This window comes from Lepidochelys olivacea, assembly GCF_965140295.1.
Source record: "Lepidochelys olivacea isolate rLepOli2 genome assembly, chromosome: 3".
Taxonomy (NCBI): domain Eukaryota; kingdom Metazoa; phylum Chordata; order Testudines; family Cheloniidae; genus Lepidochelys; species Lepidochelys olivacea.
The window spans coordinates 120,483,881-120,502,768 of NC_140413.1; the positions used below are offsets into that span (position 1 = coordinate 120,483,881).

At 42.8% G+C, this 18,888-nt stretch overlaps 1 protein-coding gene across 3 annotated transcripts in view; it reads left to right on the forward strand.

Annotated features, from left to right (window-relative positions):
- Positions 1-16,009, forward strand: part of SYNJ2 (synaptojanin 2) — a 97,663-nt gene extending 81,654 nt beyond the window's left edge. For all 3 annotated transcript variants that reach the window (XM_084624696.1, XM_084624697.1, XM_084624698.1), the window contains 9 exons: positions 2,002-2,220; positions 3,747-3,825; positions 4,986-5,154; positions 6,021-6,191; positions 7,313-7,447; positions 8,510-8,622; positions 10,498-10,606; positions 11,908-12,110; positions 15,054-16,009. In XM_084624696.1, the coding sequence (XP_084480822.1) occupies positions 2,002-2,220; positions 3,747-3,825; positions 4,986-5,154; positions 6,021-6,191; positions 7,313-7,447; positions 8,510-8,622; positions 10,498-10,606; positions 11,908-12,110; positions 15,054-15,842 (1,987 nt within the window). In that variant the 3' untranslated portion in view covers positions 15,843-16,009. The remainder of the gene's footprint in view (positions 1-2,001; positions 2,221-3,746; positions 3,826-4,985; positions 5,155-6,020; positions 6,192-7,312; positions 7,448-8,509; positions 8,623-10,497; positions 10,607-11,907; positions 12,111-15,053) is intronic.
- The last annotated feature ends 2,879 nt before the right edge of the window (positions 16,010-18,888 follow it).

Below are 18,888 nucleotides of genomic sequence, written 5' to 3' on the forward strand. Positions count from 1 at the left end.
TGTGAATGTTAATGAGCTTCTCTGAGATGCAAACACATTAAGCCTCCCCACTTACGGAGAAAGGGGAAGAGAACAAAATCAAAAGCTGAGACAGCCACGTTGATTATAGATCTTCTCCCTAAAGAAAAATTATACAGATTAACTTTCTTTGCTCACTCTTATTGTTTCACTTGTTCTGAAAATGAATGCTATGAGTGCTTTGATAAATGTATCTCAAAAGCTTGTCTGTTTTCAAAATAGCTTCTGTAATTATCCTGGGGTGCTCTATGGAAATGCTGTTTTGTTTCTCACGGTAGAGTTCAGTGAATCACAAAAGTGCTTTTCACAGCATTGTTACTCTGTAGCATTGCTACACCTTTCTCCAGCAATGAAAGAACATGCTTCTCACAAACAAACCATTTCTCTATGTCAAGGCACTAGCCCATTCGCACTGACACTACTGGCTCCTGCAGCTAACAGTGTAATTGCCACAATCATTATAAAATGCAACATTTGAAGCAAGGCTTCTTTTACCTTGGCTCCCAGTTATAGCAACCACCACTGCAGTAACCATGTTTCAACAACACCTGTTAGTTACACTCAGTAGGTTGGGTTTTCCAGGATGTGCTATAAAAAGAAACTCCAGTGTATCTCTTCTAACATCCAGCAACGTACTAAGCAACAACAGTGTTTTCAGAAATAGTTAACGCTTCCTATAGAGGGTTGTTTTAATTTCTGTCTCCCCTTCATCTCAACCGTCAGTCTTTTTGTTCAGTCTGGTAGTGCGTATTACAGAACCAGCTGTAGTGCAGATAGCGGGTAGCAATGACAAGAGCTTAGATATGCAAGTGTCCAATGAGTGCCTTCAATACATCTGCAAGTACAATCCTGAGGGTGCAGATTGCATCTACAGAGGCCGAGCCTCAGCCCTTTGGACAGCGTGCCCCTATTTATGTAGACCTGACACACACAGAGAGCTAACACATAAGAGATGGTTCATAACTACTTAGAAAATCATTGTCTGTGCTACACAAACATGTTGCACACTTAAGGGTACATTGTCCTCTCACTGTTTGTCCTGGGCAAAAGAACTAGAAGTCAAGAAGAAAAACTGCTTTATCTTGGGCACCCTGTGTGAATTCGGGCAAACCACTTAACCTCACTATGCCTCTTGGGAAATAACACTTCCCTGTTTCATAGAGGTGTTGGGAAACAATTTATTAATATAAGTAAAGCACTCTGAGATCTTGGGATGGAAGGTCCTATGGAAGTGCCAAGTATTATATTCGTATTATTATTATGTTTGCTACTACAGTATATTATCACCACTATCTTTCACTAAATGTAGTGGTGGTAAATCTGTGAGACCCTATATGAGGGAGTAGACAGAGTAATAAATTAGGAGTCCGGACTCCGGGGTTCTGTTGCCCGCTGTGCTGCTTACTCATTATGTGGCCTTGGGCCCACTACTCAACTTCTCTCTCTCTCTCTCTCTCTCTGGGGATGTCTACGCTGCCACTGGGAGCGTGCTTCCCAGCTTGGGTAGATAGGCATGCACTAGCTCTGCTCCAGCTAATACATGAAAAATTGCAACATAGCTGGGGTTAGCACAGGTGGCAGCTCGGGCTAGCCATCTGAGTACAAACCCGGCCAGACCCCATCGGTATGTATTTGGGTAGTTAGCCCAAGCTGCTACCCCAGCTACACTACTATTTTTTAGCATACTAGCTCTAGCAGAGCTAACACGTCTGTCTACCTGAGCAGGGACACATGTTCCCAGCTGCCGTGTAGACATACCCTATGTGTAAAATGGGTATTAGAGTTATTTACTTCAAAGGGGTATTGTTAGGCTTAATTAAAATATCTGCAAAGTGCTGTGAGATCCCGGGATGAAAGGTGCTTCAGAAATACATCTAAAAATAGATTCTTGCTTTCAGACAACCAATCTTTTGCATGTCCTATTATTTGAGGGTGATTTTAGATAACATGAAAGCAATGTTTGTGTGTGTGTGTAAAATCTAGGCCCGTGTTAGCTATTGTAGAAGTGGAAGTCCAGGAAGTTAACGTGGCTGCTCGCGAAAGCGTTTTCCAGGAAGTGTCATCCTTCCAGGGACCATTGGATGCCACCGTAATGGTAAATCTCCAGTCACCAACCCCTGAAGAGAAAAACGAATTTCCCGAGGACTTGCGGACTGAGCTTATGCAAATATTTGAGAATTATGGCACCATTGTTCTTGTCAGGTAAATGTTGATTTCTTGACATGTGCAATCTATTTTTTTAAAAAATCCTAATTAAAATGCATTAACTGTGTGGAATACGAATAACCGTTTTAGACTGTAACATATTGCATTCGGATTGCATTAATGATTAGAAATTATTAGCACTTATGTTTTATTTCTCTCTATCCGACTAAAGAAATATCCTAACAGGTTCCTTGGCTATGTCGGGGAGAAGGGTATGCAGTGCTCCAGGTCAGAGGCTTCGCCCTGAGTGTGCCTCCTGGGGCCAGCTCTTCACCTTGCTCAGGCTCAGCCCTTTTATCCTCATGCATTGGGTGTTGCCTCAATTTGCAGTACTTCTAATTTGTGCCTCCCATTCCTGTGACTGAGAGAGTCTGCCTTCCTTGGCAATCTTTCACACCCATTTGGCTCTCCTGAGTGACTCCACCTCTTTTGGATTTAAGAGCCTCTAGCCTATCCTTGGGGGCTCAGGCTCTTTTGTCATTCCTGGACCTACTGAGTGCGAGGGAGGGTGTTTCGTTCTAAGCCCTGTTGGAGGAGTTTTGTTTCCTTCCAGCTGAGTTATTTTGGGCCTCCTGGTAGCTATGGTACTTCTGTGTTGAAGAAAACAAGCACAGCTTGGCATTATCTGATTTACATTACCATGAGTGGAAGAAAACAACAGCATCAAAAGTACCTGTCCAAAGTGGGAAAAGGGCTAGCAGAACCGAGTGTGCCACTGAAATGGGAGTGATGTTAGACTGTTCCGCTGGGGCATACATCTGAAGTCGTGCCTGGCCACAAAATGCTGCTATGCCTGCTGCTTCCTCCTGGAATCTAACTTCTTTGTGGCAGTAGTTGTGACTTGACAGCAAGACCAACAAATCAATTACGAGGCATTTGACCTACTTATTTCAGGAGATTGTTTTGCTAAATACTGTCAGCTTGGCTCTCTCTATTTAGCCCTGCATACTACTAAGTAGGGGATATGGGTTCAGGAGCAGCCCTAGGACCCCACCACCGCATGGTTTATGAAGGTTTGGAGCATTCCGTGGCTGCTGAGAGGAGCATGAAGGAAATGTGCTTTGCTTTTTTCACACCCCTTTGCAGCTTGCTGTAGGACAGAGTAGTAGCCTTTGAGGAGGTTGTGTGCCCTCTGAGAGGCAGCTTTCGTGCAGAGTTCACACAGAGCAGATGAAGCGGGTACATGGAAGGGGAGAGGTATGTTACACGGGGATGGGGAAAATACTGTGGATGCAGGAAGGTGTGCAACATTTTCTTAACCTTTGTTCAGAGGGATGAACTGTTGCTTTGAGGACAACCCCAGTAGCGTCCACTCTGGTGGGGCCACATGAGGGAGGATGGGTGGTGAGGGAGAGTCAGTGCTGGGATGCTTGGTCCCACCTGTCACAAAAACACTTGTTAGTAATTGTGTTATTGAAAGAGCTAAATGAAAAATTGCACAATTACTATAGTCACCATTTAGTCCTACTATTTCCTTGTGGACAGCAAACTGTACAGTTGTCTCGTCTCTCTGTTCTTACTAGGATCAATCGAGGTCAGATGATGGTAACATTTGCAGACAGCAGGTCAGCTCTCAGTGTTCTGGATATGGATGGTAGCAAGGTAAAACCATCTCCGGTTTATTTTAGTGAATGCACACCAAACTTTTCAAAAATGGGTAGCTTAGGTTAGATACCTAAGTCCATATCTAGGCACCTGAATCTATGGCCTGATTTTTCAAAGAAGCTGAATACCCACAATGATCACTTCTAAGGCCTGGCCATATAAGGAAGGCAGGTATTGCTTCTTCAGGAGCTTCTAAACAGAGCTCTGGAACTGGAACATGCGTAATGGTGCCAACATGTGCAGTAATGCAAAATGTATCAGCAGCTAAGGTTCTACTCTGCTTTAAGGTATGTTTCTCACATGGATCAACAGTCATGTTTGTTCGTTTGGGGAGGCAATTTGGGGCCTGCTTTATGGTTAGATATCAGGCTACTAGAGCGCTGGTGTGATTTTTCAAAATGCCTAAGTCAGTGATTCTCAACCAAGGGTACACGTACTGCTCTATGTATTATACACTAAAATATAAGTACAATATTTACATTCCAATTGAATTATATGGCAAAAATGGGAACGTAAGCAATTTTTCAGTCACGGTGTGCTGTGACACTTGTATTTCTATGTCTGATTTTGTTAACAAGTAGTTTTAAGTGAGGTGAAACTTAGGGTACGCAAGACAAATCAGACTCCTGAAAGGGGTACAGTATTCTGGAAAGGCTGAGAGCCACTGGCCTAAGTGATTTACGAGTACATATCCCATATGCTCTTAAGTCACTAAGGCACTTTTGAAAATACCACCCCTAATTATTATGATTATCATTTTAAAAATTATACAGCATAATTGCTGTGATATTTTACCATTTCTCTCCAAAAGCAAATGATTGTTGAGTGCAGAATTGAGTAACCAAGAACTACAAGGCTAATTTCAGTATGAAAACTTTGAAGAAAGGAAGCCGCAACATAAACAAGCCCAATAAGAGCAGCAGAGTTGTTCAGTCAATACCTGGAGTATTGTTACATCCAAAGGATTAATTCTGGGGGTTTTTTTCCCCGTGATGGTACTAGGAAGAGTATTTCCTTATCACTGAACTTCTGAAATGAACCTGATGCCATCTAGATTTCTGAAGCATTTGTCAGGTGGAACATCTGCATTTACTAGCCTATTGGGGCACCATTCTCATTTTCTTAACAAAGGGAAAACAATTCTTTCATGACTCTAGGTCAAAGGCAGAGCAGTGAATATCCGGCCTAAGACTAAGGATTGGCTGAAGGGCTTTCAGGAGGAAATTGCTCGAAAACGGGAGAGCATTGCACCCATGTCACCCACCGCAAACTCCTGTCTGCTGGAGGAAAACTTTGATTTTTCAAGTTTGGACTATGAATCAGAAGGTTAGTAGCACAACTCTAGGCTGAACTATGAGAATTTGCGTTGTTCACTGTGGGCAGAGGGTAGATATCTGCATGTGATCACTATCTTAGTTTGTAATAAAACAATTCTTAGAAACAGGTTTGTGAACAGAGCCCTGATCTGGCACTGTGAACTACTCAGGTAGACCCCAGTTCTCATGCAGAGCCCCATTGACTATCAACTATCCGTACCTGCTCAGTAATAAAAAAATACACTATCACAGTCATAATACATTAAAATGATCTATATCAGGGTTTCTCAAACTGGGGGTCCCAACCCAAAAGGGAGTTGCAAGGCTATTGTAGGGGGGTCGTGAGATCACAACAATGTCGCTGGGGGAAAGAGGAGTTGTGGGGGATATAGCAGCCACTGCTCTCTGGCCACCTAGTTCTGAAGGCAGCACCATCATTAGCAGCAGCACGGAAGTAAGGGTGGCAGTACCATACCATGCCATGCCATCCTTACTTCTCTGCTGCTGTTGACAGCGGCGCTGCCTTCAGAGCTGGGCACCTGGCCAGCAGCTGCCACTCTCCAGCCACCCAGCTCTGAAGACAGCGCCAGCAGCGGTGCAGATATAAGGGTAGCGACGCCATGAGTATGCACCTATGAGTATGTACCATAATTTGCTATCACTTTTTTGGGGGGTGGGGGGTCATCACAGCCTGAAATATTTTCAAAGGGGTTCCAGCAAAAAAAGTTTGAGAACGCCTGATCAAAAAAGCAATCCTAAAACACATGGAATCAACAAAAATGTTGCCTAACAAAATAACCTGTATAGAAAATGGGAGCGAGAAGAGAACGTGTTTTCTGACAATGTCTGTCTGCATTTTCAAATGTTTTGTTTCAGGTGATATACTAGATGATGAGGATGATTATTTGGATGACATGCTGCCTCAGCACCCGGTAGCAGAGATGACAGAAGGCTTACCTGAGGGTCCTGAATATTTTACGGTTGCACCCACAGTAACTTCAAGCAAATCTCCACTGCTTACTGGAGGAAAGCCACATCCATATAAAGGTAAGTTACATGGCTTCTTTAAAGGAAGGCCTTAAAGCTTGTTTCCTTTTGCATCTCTTGGCTGTTTGTTGTGTTCACATGTTCTCTCTTGGCTTATACGTAGATTGTAAGTTTTGCAGGACAGGGACCAGATTTTTATTCTGGTTCATAAGAGTGCCTTGTGCAGAGGGGCCTAGGATCCATGACTGGAGCTTCTGAATGCTACTGCCATACAAAAAATAAATAAGTAATTAAGCGTAACCCTGCCTTAACGCTGTTCTGTTCAGGGTAGGGTAGTTGTGCCTAAGTGTGTATGTATTATAAATCATAGGAAATAGCAGTAATTCTCCTTATCTATCTCGCATCACATAGCACCAGCGCACACAATGCAGAGTTGTCCTTACTTTATGTTCTTGTCAGTGAGGCCTCGTCCGTGAAGTCAATTGAAAGACTCCCATTGACTTCGATGGACTTTAATTCAGGCTTTAAAACCATAGGCATTGGTGGCAGTGGAATCTGAACTCTCCGGAAACTTGCCGGTGAATTACTTCAAACGAGTTCCTATTACGACCAAGACTAAGAGTTTGCTTTACCCCTCTGTGCTCTGATTTTACTTATTTTTGGCAATTTTGAGGTTCGGGCACCCTCTGACTTAAACAATGTTGCTTTGAAAAACTTGCCAGTTGCTTAAAATTATTATACAATGTTAATCTCAGTATCTACAGCGTTCCCTCTCCTTAGTATTGGGATTCCCTAAGGAATACTGCAGATACTGAGGTAACATGGTATAGTTATCTCAGCAACTGCCAGGTTGCCTTAGCAGTTAACCATGCTTAACGCTACAATTTTATCACGGAGGTCATGGAATCCATGACTTCTGAAGACCCCATGACTTTAGCCTGCAGGCAGCTGGGAGCTGCAGGGTCCCGCTGCCACCTGGGACAGCCAGAAGTTGCAGGGTATCCCTGACACGCCAGAAGTTTTACCGACGAAAGTGCAGTGTAGACAAAGCCTCAGTTAACCAGCTCTTGTTTTCAAATCACAGGTGCCTGTCTCCTGACACTCCAGTCTTGATCCATCTCTGCCGTAATTCTCAAATGCAAAACTCTCTTGTTTGTTTTTTCCCTGAAATTTCCCCCTAGATGATGCTGACCTAGCTGAATTAAAGCAGGAGCTGGAATTAGGTGTGGGGCTTCGCCATCGGTCTCCAAGCAGATCTCTGTCTGTTCCTGACAGGCCTCGCCCGCCTCAGCCACCCCAGAGACCTCCCCCTCCAGGTAAAATTTCAGTTTCTTTTTAAATGTTGTCCCATGTCAGCTGGACTCTGTTGCCACCCTATTGTTTCTAGTAATAACAAACAGGTAAATACCTATGCCTGTTTAAATCCCCATCACCTGCTGTTTCAGTCAGGCACAGTGTTCGCCTTCATTTCTTTCCCTAAACTCTTGTGGTGTTAAACAACTGCTGTGTTTCACTCCAGCAGTGGCTGCATTTCAGTGATGGGTGAAGTGGTTCTTTGAAATAGTTTGGGATGAAAGGTACTCTAGTAATGAAAGTCCTTTCTCCACTTCAGTGGAGTTATAATAGTTCGTGTATGTCTCACATCCACCCAACAGCAAAGGGGGAGAATTTGCAAATAACTGATGCTTTGGTACAGTAAAAGACACCAGTGTTTAATCTCCCCGAGTCTTTTCTTTTTAATACTCAAAGCATTTTATTACCATTTTTTTGTTTATTCGGTTTAATTTTTTATGCAATATTCCCTTGAAAAGTTTAAACAAAATATTTGGTCTGATTTTCATCCCTTCCCATTAGATGGTTACCTCACATACGTACGCACTGCCCACATTTGGGATAGCACTGAGGAAAATAGAGCTGTTTTTCTTCATTTGATGGATAGTTTGACCTCAGCCACGGCATAGATTTCTGAGGGTGAAGTGATGGTATTCAAAGCTCTACTCACTTGGGATGCCAAAATGAGAGGCCAGTCATGTCAGATTGTTCAGATTCACTCATAGACTCTAAGATGAGAAGGGGCCATTATGATCTTCTGGTCTGAACTCCTGCATAGATCACAGGCATTCGACTTTCATGCAGCACATATGCTCCAGAGTGCAACTAGAAATTCTCTTTTAGAAATACATTCAGTTCTTCAGCATTGTCCTTCCTTTCTTATGTTTCTTTGATCAGAAATGAATAGTTAACAACATTGCCATTGAAATAGTCATAGCTGGGCTGCAGTATTAATGCCCAATTGAGATTATTATTATTATTATTTATTATTAACAAACACTGCACAGGCTCTTGCATTTGAAAACTCATTCTTATTTCCCTTGCAGCTGGAGTATCTGTCAAAAAATCTCCATCCGATGGTTCCATCTCCTCAGGAGGTCACTCCCTGTGCTCCATCCTGCAGACGGCAAAGCTTCTCCCAGGGGCGCCTCAGCAACCAGTGAGTCCCTCAGCAGCACTGCACCACACAATTAACTAAAAAGGGGACCAGGTGCTAATTAGAGTCTCAACCCACCAGCCAGCAGATGCGATTTACGTCAGGAGTGCTGAGCAAAGCAGTAAGGATACAGTCACCCTGTAATTACCCAGGATCAGTAACTGGGGGGGCATAATCAGAACAGAGTATGTGTTAGGCAAGTGTGTATATGTACATATAGACACAGGGAGACTTACTTTAATAAATAATGGCTGCCTCACAACTTGAAAATGAATAAACTACAGCTATTTAACAAATTTCCCCTTTGAACTTGTCAGCTTTGCCTGCCTGCTACATTCTAGATTTACTTACTTTAGCTCTCTGCCAATGGCTCTTTTTCAATGCCAAATCCTAATATTCAGCATCCTCTAGACCAGTGTTTCTCAACGACTGATCCATGACTGGTGCCAGTCCCTGAGATCTCCCTGACACAATTTAGGAAGGCAGCCAGCTGGTCACTGGTATTAGAAAGGTTGAGAAGGACTGCTCTAGACAGGCCCCAGGATCCATCTAAATCAGCCTATAGAGTGGTGTCACCATAGCTCCTGGCGTCCTTCCCCCATTTCCGAGGGAATATTATCTGCATATAGCTCCCAAGTCTTACAGGTAGGGATTCTGCACAGGTCTGAGCTGGAACTACGGAGTTGAAACAACCATGCTCTAGTATTTGGCTACAGGGCCAGCAGGCCCACAATCATTTGATACTAAGGGCAGGTCTACACTGGAAGCAGTACCTCAGCGCCACTGTACTGCGTCTGGTGAAGACATGCTAAGCCGATGGGAGAGCGCTCTCCCATCGGCATAACGACTCCACCTCCACGAGAGGTGGAAGCTATGGCAGCCGGAGAGTGCCTCCTGCCGACATAGCTTGGTGTGGACCGTGCTCAGGTCTCTGTAACTTGCGTCACTCGGGGGGTGATGTGTCTTTTTCACACTCTTGAGTGGCATAAATTCGATCAACTTAAGCTTTAGGGTTAGGGTTGGAGGACCCGCCCTAAGGCTATGTGTAGATTGAAACGGCTACAGTGGCAGAGCCGCAGCTGCACTGCTGCAGTGCGTCAGTGTAGCCGCTCACTGCAGCGACAGGAGGGGCTCCATGGACGTAGCACTGTCTACACTAGGAGGTAGGTCAGCTTAACTGTGCCACTCGGGGCAGTGGGTATTTCACGCCGCTGGGTCAACCCAGCTTTTTAGTATAGGCCTGGTCTAAGATTGAGGGGGTTGAAGGCTGTGCTGTGCTCCTATGTCAGCCACTGCTTTGATGGCCTCTGTCCAGTGCAGAGTGTATACGTGAAGTGCACACGAGAGACCAGCACACCCATAGCTGGCACCTTCAATGGAGAGGCCCAGAGCTGAATAGACTTGAGGATTAGACTCTCCTTCCTCACACAGAGGACCCCCTTACTAGTCAAGAGGAGGCACATTAATGGGACCCTGTGGGGATCTTTGCACTGCTGTTCCCTGTGCTGTACTTTCAGACTTGGCTTGGGGCTGTAACTGGGGGCTTTTATGGAAAGTAAAGTTACATACAAATGCTGTGAAAATATTTCCCTCTCCCCCCGTCAGACAAGAGACAGGTAATGAGATCAATTGGGGCAGCTACAGCCAGTAGCAAAGATATGATAGCTGCCAAAGAAAAATTAAAATAAAGCCATTTTGAAATATTAGTAGATTGTTAAATGGCAGCCAGTGCAGTTCTGTGGAGACAGGTGCATGAATCGCTGGAAGTGATTACACCGGTACAGCGTACAGCCTGTGGGTTAAAGGGTTTCACAGGAAAAGCCTTTTCCTTCAGAATTACTCACTCACCTACTCTTTTCCCCCTTTTCTTGTTGTAAGCCTAAAGCCCGGACTGGAATAAGTAAGCCTTATAACGTCAAGCAGATCAAAACCACCACAGCTCAGGAAGCGGAGGAAGCTATTAGATGTCTGATGGAAGCAAAAGGCGGTAAGCAGAGCTTTCCAATGGAGTTTTAAAATCTCCAAATAAAGAAAATGTAGGTGCATTTCATCCTCCCTGACCATAACCTAAATAAGACATGTATTACCTTTAAAACGCTCCTGTTAACCTTACTACAACCTTGGGGGGTCCTGCAAGATTTTTCTTTGAATGTTTTCTGTCAGCTTGGATACCATTAGCCTTTTTGTTTCAAGATTACTTAATTTCTGTCTTTTAAAGGGTCCCCATAAAATAAGTCATATTTTAAAATATGTCCTTGCTGTTCCTGTTACTAAGAACATCATAGATTATGGTACTCGACTGTACTCTGAGAAAGACAGATGTCACCTTCCTTCTCAACATATCTGTGACTCCAGAGGGGTAGCTGCTTGCTTTAGTAACAACAATGTTCGCTTCCGCAGATAGCAGGGCGGAGCCTACACAGCACCAGTAGAGTGAGCTGGATTCTATCCAGGCTCACACATCAGCAACAGAATCGTTAACTAAATTACAAATGCAGAGTCTTTATTGTTGATGAAGCATGAACCAGAAACATTTCAGCTTTACTCTCACATCCCAGCCCAAGTTTATAGGGCTGGCAATTAGAAAAAAAAAATTTTTTTCATTCGTAAAACTGAGTAAATGTAATCTGGAATCACTGAGAGAACAACCCTGGAATGCCATTTTTATATTTGCTCTTCAGAGCCCATTTGCACATTAAAGGAGAAAGAATGGGTGAAATCAAGTTTACTTTGCACTAGTTTATTACTGTTTACTTTTTATATTTCGCTTGGCTAAGAAAACTAGGCTGGTCAGTTTCATTTTAGGATTCTCATGCTCTAGTAACACCTAGCTCTTCTACAGCATTTTTCATCCATAGAACCCAAAGTGCTTTACAAAGGAGATTAGTATCATCATCCCTATTTTACAAATGAGGAATATTTGGCATGGAGAGGTCATCCAGCAGGCCAGTGGCAGAGTTTGGAATTTAACCCATCTCTCCCAAGTTCCCTCCATTGACCTATCACCTAGGTCACACACTAGCACAATGCTTCTGTGTTTGGGTTAGAAGTAATGCTGGCAAGGAGTATAATGAATATGCAATGACTAGTTTTCATAAAATTAAAGACATTCTAATGATACATTTTTGGTGAAATTCTGTATTTATTTCTAAAACCTTCATCTTCAACCTGAATGCTGTCCCTGTACGATAATGGGCAAAAGCATTTTGGAAAACAAGACCACAAAGGAAAGAGATCTTTGAGCTACGCTTCAGACAGATTCAAACAATGGTTGTTTTTGCATTTCAGGAACACAAGAGAATGCTCTGAAGCTTGCTCCAGTAAGAACCCAAACATTCACCCAGCCTGACTCCCTTCCCAGCATCACAAAGTCAGCATCATTTCAGGGGTCACAATCAGGACCAGTGCTCGTGCCCCATCGCCCTCCACCCAAAGTTCCAACCATAAAGAAGCCGGTGCCCCAGCAAAGAACTGGAGTCAAATCAGAAAATGTAAGATAGCCACAGCAGCTATTCATTTTGCAGAGTGTTTTAGCAGAGGGGGCAAGTTGTTAAACAATTCACATGAAGTTCTATCAACTGGCTCAAGCATCTGTTTGAGCTCTTCTGTCCTGTAAGTGTCTTTGCATATAGCAGTTACTGTGGCCTATATGCACAGTAAATGAACATCAAGTAGAGGAAATCATTATCTCCCATTTTGACAAAGTTATCACTAAACTTAGCTATCCATATTCAGCTCTTTAACTTCCCGCTGTGATGGTCCATCCTCCTAGTGGTTTTTGCCCTCCTCTGAACTCCTATCTTGGCTACATGTTTCTGAATTGTCAAGAACTGAACACAGAATTCCAGATATTCTCCCAAATCTGCCTCTTATGCATCCTAAACTTGAGATAATTCATTGTGAACTTGGATCTGGTTTAGTGACTACTCTCAACCCGAAGTTTCTGCATTTTTGCTCTACTAATCACACTACATCACCACAGTGTAGGTTTCCTTCAGTAAGATAGAAGGAAACAGTCTGCTAAAATGCTGAGAATTTAGCCTCCTGGGCAAATGCAGAAATTCCATTTTAATTGTTCTTATCTCCATCCAAAGCCCTTAGTTCAAACTGAAGTCAAAGTTGATTGGAAATTGTGTTTTAGATTTTTTTTAAAAATATTTACTTAGGACAACATTTGTTGCTTTTTTAGAGAAAAAAAACAAAATCCCCCAAAGTCCATCCAATCAGTTTTGTTCATATCTGCTAACAATTGTCCCTTCTGAACCGAGAATCTGTAGGTCAGGCTTTGAACCAAAAATAATGTATTTATGAAGTTACAAATCACAAAGTTGGTTCATTTGAGTCACCAGAGCCCTTGGTGCCAGCTACACTACTCTAGCATGTGCCATTTAAACAGCACTTATTAACATGAACAAAACATACCTGAAAACTCACAGGAGCAATGGCCTGCCACAACCAATAAATCGTAAAACAGGGTCTCCAGGGAGGCAGGAGCCCAGTGGTTAGGGTTCTAGCCAGACACTTGGCTCTCCCACAAACTCTGTGTGACCTTGGGCAGTCACATAGCCTCAGTTCCCCATCTGTCAAATGGGGATAGTAGTGCTTGCCTACCTCACAGCAGTGTTGTAAGGATAAATACGTTAACGATTGTGGTGCTCATATAGTACAGTACAGTAATGCAGGCTAAGTACCATAAATATGCGCTTTCATATTCTTCCTCTGTGACCGCCTTTGCCAGACAGTTCTTCCCTAAAGGTTAGTCTTTAGGGTCTCCATCCTACCTCGCTCTGAAAGGGCACTTACTATATCCCCTCAGGCAGTTTGCACAGCCTTCCACTGCGCAGAACCACAAAGGAAAAAGAAAGAGAAGTAAACCAAACAGCCCCACCTTTGTTTCCCTATATTTAACTCACGCCCATCATCCACGTACTCCTGAAAGATCTCAAAATAGAAAGGCTGCAGTTATTGAACAGTATAGGATCTGAAAGTTCATATACTTGTTTGTCCACAGCAGACTCAGAGTATGTGTCTGCACTAGAGGGGTGTAAATTCTAGCGCACATTAGTATATTGTACACTGATTGTCCCATGGGACCCAGCTAGCGCACAGTAAAAGTTCCCTAGTGAGTGCTGACATAGGGGACTGCATTAACACACACTGGGGAACTTCTAGTGCGCACCAGCAGGGTCCATACGGGCCAGTTACTGCACAACAACCTACTGCGCATTAAAATTTACACCCTTCTGGTGCAGACTGATGTACAATGTAGACAAGTCCTAATGTGATGTTTCCCCCATCTGGAAGTGAGTTTAGAAGGGAGCTCAGTACCTCAAAAAACCCTTCCACCTCTTCCATCACCCCCGCCCCCCCCCAAAAAAAGAGAAAGATCTCTAGACATAAATGAAAGGGGGATTGCCCTGTATTCAATGTAAGATGCATTTTCTGAGCATATAAAAAGACTGGGTTTGCATAGTTTTATACTAAGGGAGACTAGCCAGGAGTTCATGTGGTTTCACTCAGAAGTACTAAGAATAGGAGATTGGGAATAATAGTTACATCAAGCTAATTAGCTAGCACTAATTTAATCTGGGCCCAAAATACATTGATCTATGGGCTCTTCATGCAAATGTGCCTGGTTAGTGATCCAGGCCATGCAGTTTAAGCATATTGGGCTAAAATGCAACAGGAATGACCTTTTGCTTCCCTTACCAGGGAGGGAGGAATCCATATGGCCAGGAATTTATAATGGCAGGGATGGGGACCACAGTGGCACTAGTAACGTAACAACACCTTTAAAAATGTATGCAATTTCACATTTTTTCCCGGTTAACCTTTTCTGCTTAGGCAAGGTTTTTTTAAGTGGAATATGAGGCATTAAGGAAGAATGCAAAATTCCACATTATGGTACAAATCCTGGCCACAGTAAGACATGAATGCAGTTTTTGGGGTAGCTGAAGCTAATTGTCCTTCAGCCTCATGTATCACAAGGCACACAAGCCTAATGCCCCATTAATGCAATCCCTGTCATCCCTTATCGTTTCAATATTATTACAGCAGCAGGAAAATGTAACAGTAAAAGAACTCCTCAGAACTGTGGTGGCTGGAGATTTGACCCCACACATAATTCTAAAGTGGAAAGGCAAATGGTCACAAAAGGATGTCTTTTTAACACAGGGAGTGAAGGGCAGGGCTGATTTAAAGCTGTTACTCTCATGCCTTCACTTTCCACTTCCTCATCTCATTCAGTGATTCCACCAACTTCTTTCAATAATGCACCCAACACAATTCACATCCTCTTTATCCCACCTATTGTTTGAGCGTTTTCCCATCTGGATGGGCAGAGCTAGTGCAGTGGCCGAGTCTAAATCTAAAACACCGCTCTGACTCGTATTCCTTTTGTTCCCCTCTCTGTGTGTGTGTGTCTGGAAGAGCAGCTTGACCAGCAGCCCGTCCGCTTTCACATTGGATTGTCCGAGTCCTGCCTTGAAACCAAAGCCATTACCAGTCCCACTAGGATCACCCCCATTCCTAAGCCGAGAACAACGCCGCCCGGGAAAGCTCCTGAGAGAAGAAGCAGCAGCGATAGGCAGCCGCCCAGCCTAGGCATTTCAGAGGAAAGTGCGGTGGCCCTGCAGAACTCCTTTGCCCCAAAGGTTCCACCACGAAGGAAGAAGTCTGCTCCTGCTGCCCTTCACCAGCAGGTGCTTCAGAGCAGTAACAGTCTGCTTCTTAGTGGCTTAACATTCAATTCCAACAACAACAATAGTCCTTCTGAGTACAACCCTACAACACAGGACTCTGACATCCTCCCCCTTTCTCCCGGAGACTCTGATCTTTCAGCTCCAACATCCACTGCCAGCCCAGACAGCAGTGGCACTAAGCACTTGACACCAACTGCTTTGGACTTTTTTGCTGACCTTCAAGGCCCTCCTACCCCAGACATCCAGCAGCCACAGCTGTTAGCCACCAATTCACTAACAGAGAGCGTCAATCTCTTGGACCTGGACACAGATATTTCCTTTCCTTTTTCCACACCAGCAACAACTAGCCCAACACACACTCCGAGCAATTTGAAACTCCCCAGCCCAAAAGATTTTAGTCACTGGGTTACTTTTAGTGATGATGAAGTCAACAGTACATTATCAGAGGGAGTCAGCAAACTGCTGGTCTTAGAGGAAAACAAAAATACCTGGATGGACAGAAATGCTAACTTAGAGTTGTGATGTTTTTTTTCCTTGATTTTTTTCTTTTTTCCGCTACAGAAATCTAATTACTGTACAAGATAAAAATCTGCTTTGAATACAGAGTTGTAGAAGTGTGGCAAGGCCACATTTTATTTTTGTGTTTAAAAAAATTCTAGTATGATCTGGGAGCAAAATACAAGACATCAGGCAATACTGTACAACTTGCAAAAAAAAATCTTTAGTCTAAATTATTTCCCTTTTTCTAATCCAGCTGAAAAGTAAAATGATATTTCAGGTACAGAGTATTCTTTAAAAGTATGTAAAGATGCATGAAGAAAACAAGAACAAAGTTTATAGGTATAATTTTTTATATAAAACAGTTTTTAACATTTAAAGACTTGTCTACATGGTAAAATTTAGCAGCAGAACTACAGCAGTATAATTATACTACTACACTAATTCTGAGGGAATAGTGTTCCTAAGGGGAATTATCCTGGAATAACTTTAGCAGTATAATTACACCACTATAATTCTGCTGGTAAATATGCTGTAGACAACTCCTATGCTGCATCTCTTTCATTTGATTTACAACTAGCTGCAGGTTCTGTAATCTCCTGGTATTAGCCTGGAGTCTAAATTCCTCAATCCTTGGCCATTATTGTTAAGTAAGAGGGGCAGAGGACGTTACGGATTAGGTGCTCTCTATTTTGTTGAACATGCTTGTTTTTAATCTCAATCATGCAACTGCACACTGATATTATGATGGGCCCCTTACCAGCGTGTGTGATACTAATAATGATACACTTACAAAAATTATTCTAGAAACTCACGTTTTCTTTCAATGCATCGTCTCCTTTACGTTCAGATTTAACTGATTCTGTTCTGGTCAACGCAACCTAATGCTAAATGACTTGCTATCCCGTTAAAAGGCACATGGACGATGACGGTCTATAACTTTGGAAGGGACAGCGCAGGCAACCTGCTAGTAAACATTCCAATTGTCTGTGTACTGTATGTATAGTCATGATCGACTCCAGTGGAAGTACACACGATGTTTGACCACTACTCCCACCTTTACTCCCCTCAGTTTCTTTGCAAGGAAGTTCATGTTCATGCTTAGCTACTAATGAAATAATAAATGCAGATGAGCAAAGGCTGTCTGTACACTTACATGAATGCTACAGTGGTCCAGCAGGACTCAGCAAGAGCAAGGGTAGCAGAATCTAGCCTTAGAGTGGAAAGGTGGTTTACTAACTAATTTCTGCCCACTGATGATAAAGGTGTGTGCTGGCCCCTGGAAAGTATATAGATGCACCTTACTTATTCACCTGTGCTGGACACTTGTTACCAGTTTAGCAGGTGTAAGGCAATTAAAGCACTATATACCATTTGGAAATGAACCTGTAGCACCTAAAGCAGGGGGACAGGCAAATCTGAGAAACAGTGTGACAGTACCATTTGTCAAGAATTATATTCCATGAAGAAAATGGTAAAGGGAGACAGTTAACTTTTTATTTAAGGGAGCTACTAATGGGGAAGTGAGAGGAAACCAGAAAATAAGGCAAGGAGCAAACTTAGAAGTGGAATGCTCTGTGCAGACTTGTCTCCCCAGATAATGGCAGATTACTGAGGCAATGAGTAGAACTAAAGGACATCAAGATTTCAGTGGGAGGGAGAGGATGGGGGTAGCAAAAAAACCTTTAAGAAAATGCTATTACTTATGCAACTGTTTTGTAAAAGACAGGCTGTAAAACTAACTAATTCCATGAGCATGAAAGAGTTTTGTCAAACTAAATACAGAATTTGCCATGGTCCTCTGCTTGTTAGGATCAACTCTGAAGGAAAATACTGATATGACAGTGATGGATGCTGTGTAACAGCACATAGCAGTATGACTGGGCTGCAGCTAGACCAACAGTGCATCTGAGATTAGGGTAACTAAAATGCACTCAACTTTAGCTTATTCGATACAAGTCTTTGCAAACACTTGAATGGTTTAATGCCTAAAGATACAATATCATGGTCCATGTTTCAGAAATAATAGTCTGGGGAAAGCATCTTGAACAGGGACTTTCCCTGGATACTCTTCAAACAAATAGTCCTGCAACTGCTGCTTTACTTTCCTCCTTATATTTAGGTAGCGCTCTGGTAGGGCATCATAAGCTACAGGACCAGTGTTTCTAGTGGAACTACAGTGCAGTTAACATGCAGGTCTCTCAAAATGCTACAGCTGATGTCATCATTGCAAAGTCACCTCTGCATTTGCCAACCACTTTAGCATTTATGCTTCTCAACCCAAGATTTAGCTAAAGGGAAGATAGCCTTGATTTCAAATGAGGCTTTTTAGTGTGCGCTAGCTACACATTACCTGTGCTAAATTTGTGAAGCATTTACATGGTCTATGGAAAGCAGGCAATTAAAAGTTATTACACGCATGTTTCAGTTCAGGCTCAATAACTTATAAATGGAATGAAGCCCCTTTTTGGATAATTACTAAAATGATGCTAACATTTTTAAGCAATTGGGGAAAATCCAGGGTCTTGTATTTAAACTAGACCTATTTTATGCTTAAATTGTAAATAATGTCAATTAAATGTCTTTTCTACAAACCTTTAATTGGCTTAATTCTCTTCTCAGTTGCCTAGGTTATTTGGGACCTCGGCCAAGTTCAGTTCTATTACTATCCAGCTCGCTCAAGCCGTCTCATCTCTACTACTGAATTCTAAGCAAAAAAAGACAGTCTGTATAAAAGTAATGTTGCCCGTAGATCTAAGCTCTTCGCTCTCCTGCTCCATGCACATTTCTTTAGTAGTAGAGAGGCTAGAGATAGTTTTGAAGTGCTCAGTTCCACAAAGGTGAGCCACTCTGAAAGAGGCTGGCTAGTTAGTTCCCTAGCCCATCACAACCCCCAGCCTCCTTTAAAAAAAGAAAAGCAACAGTGGCTATTTATGGACATAGTTCACCATAAATCATTAAGGGCTGTAAAAAATAAAATACGTTTAGTACCGTATCCAACATTCTGTGCAACAAAGAATTGAACAGCCCTGGGACAGCTAATTTATGTTAATGAAAGAGTTAGCAGGAA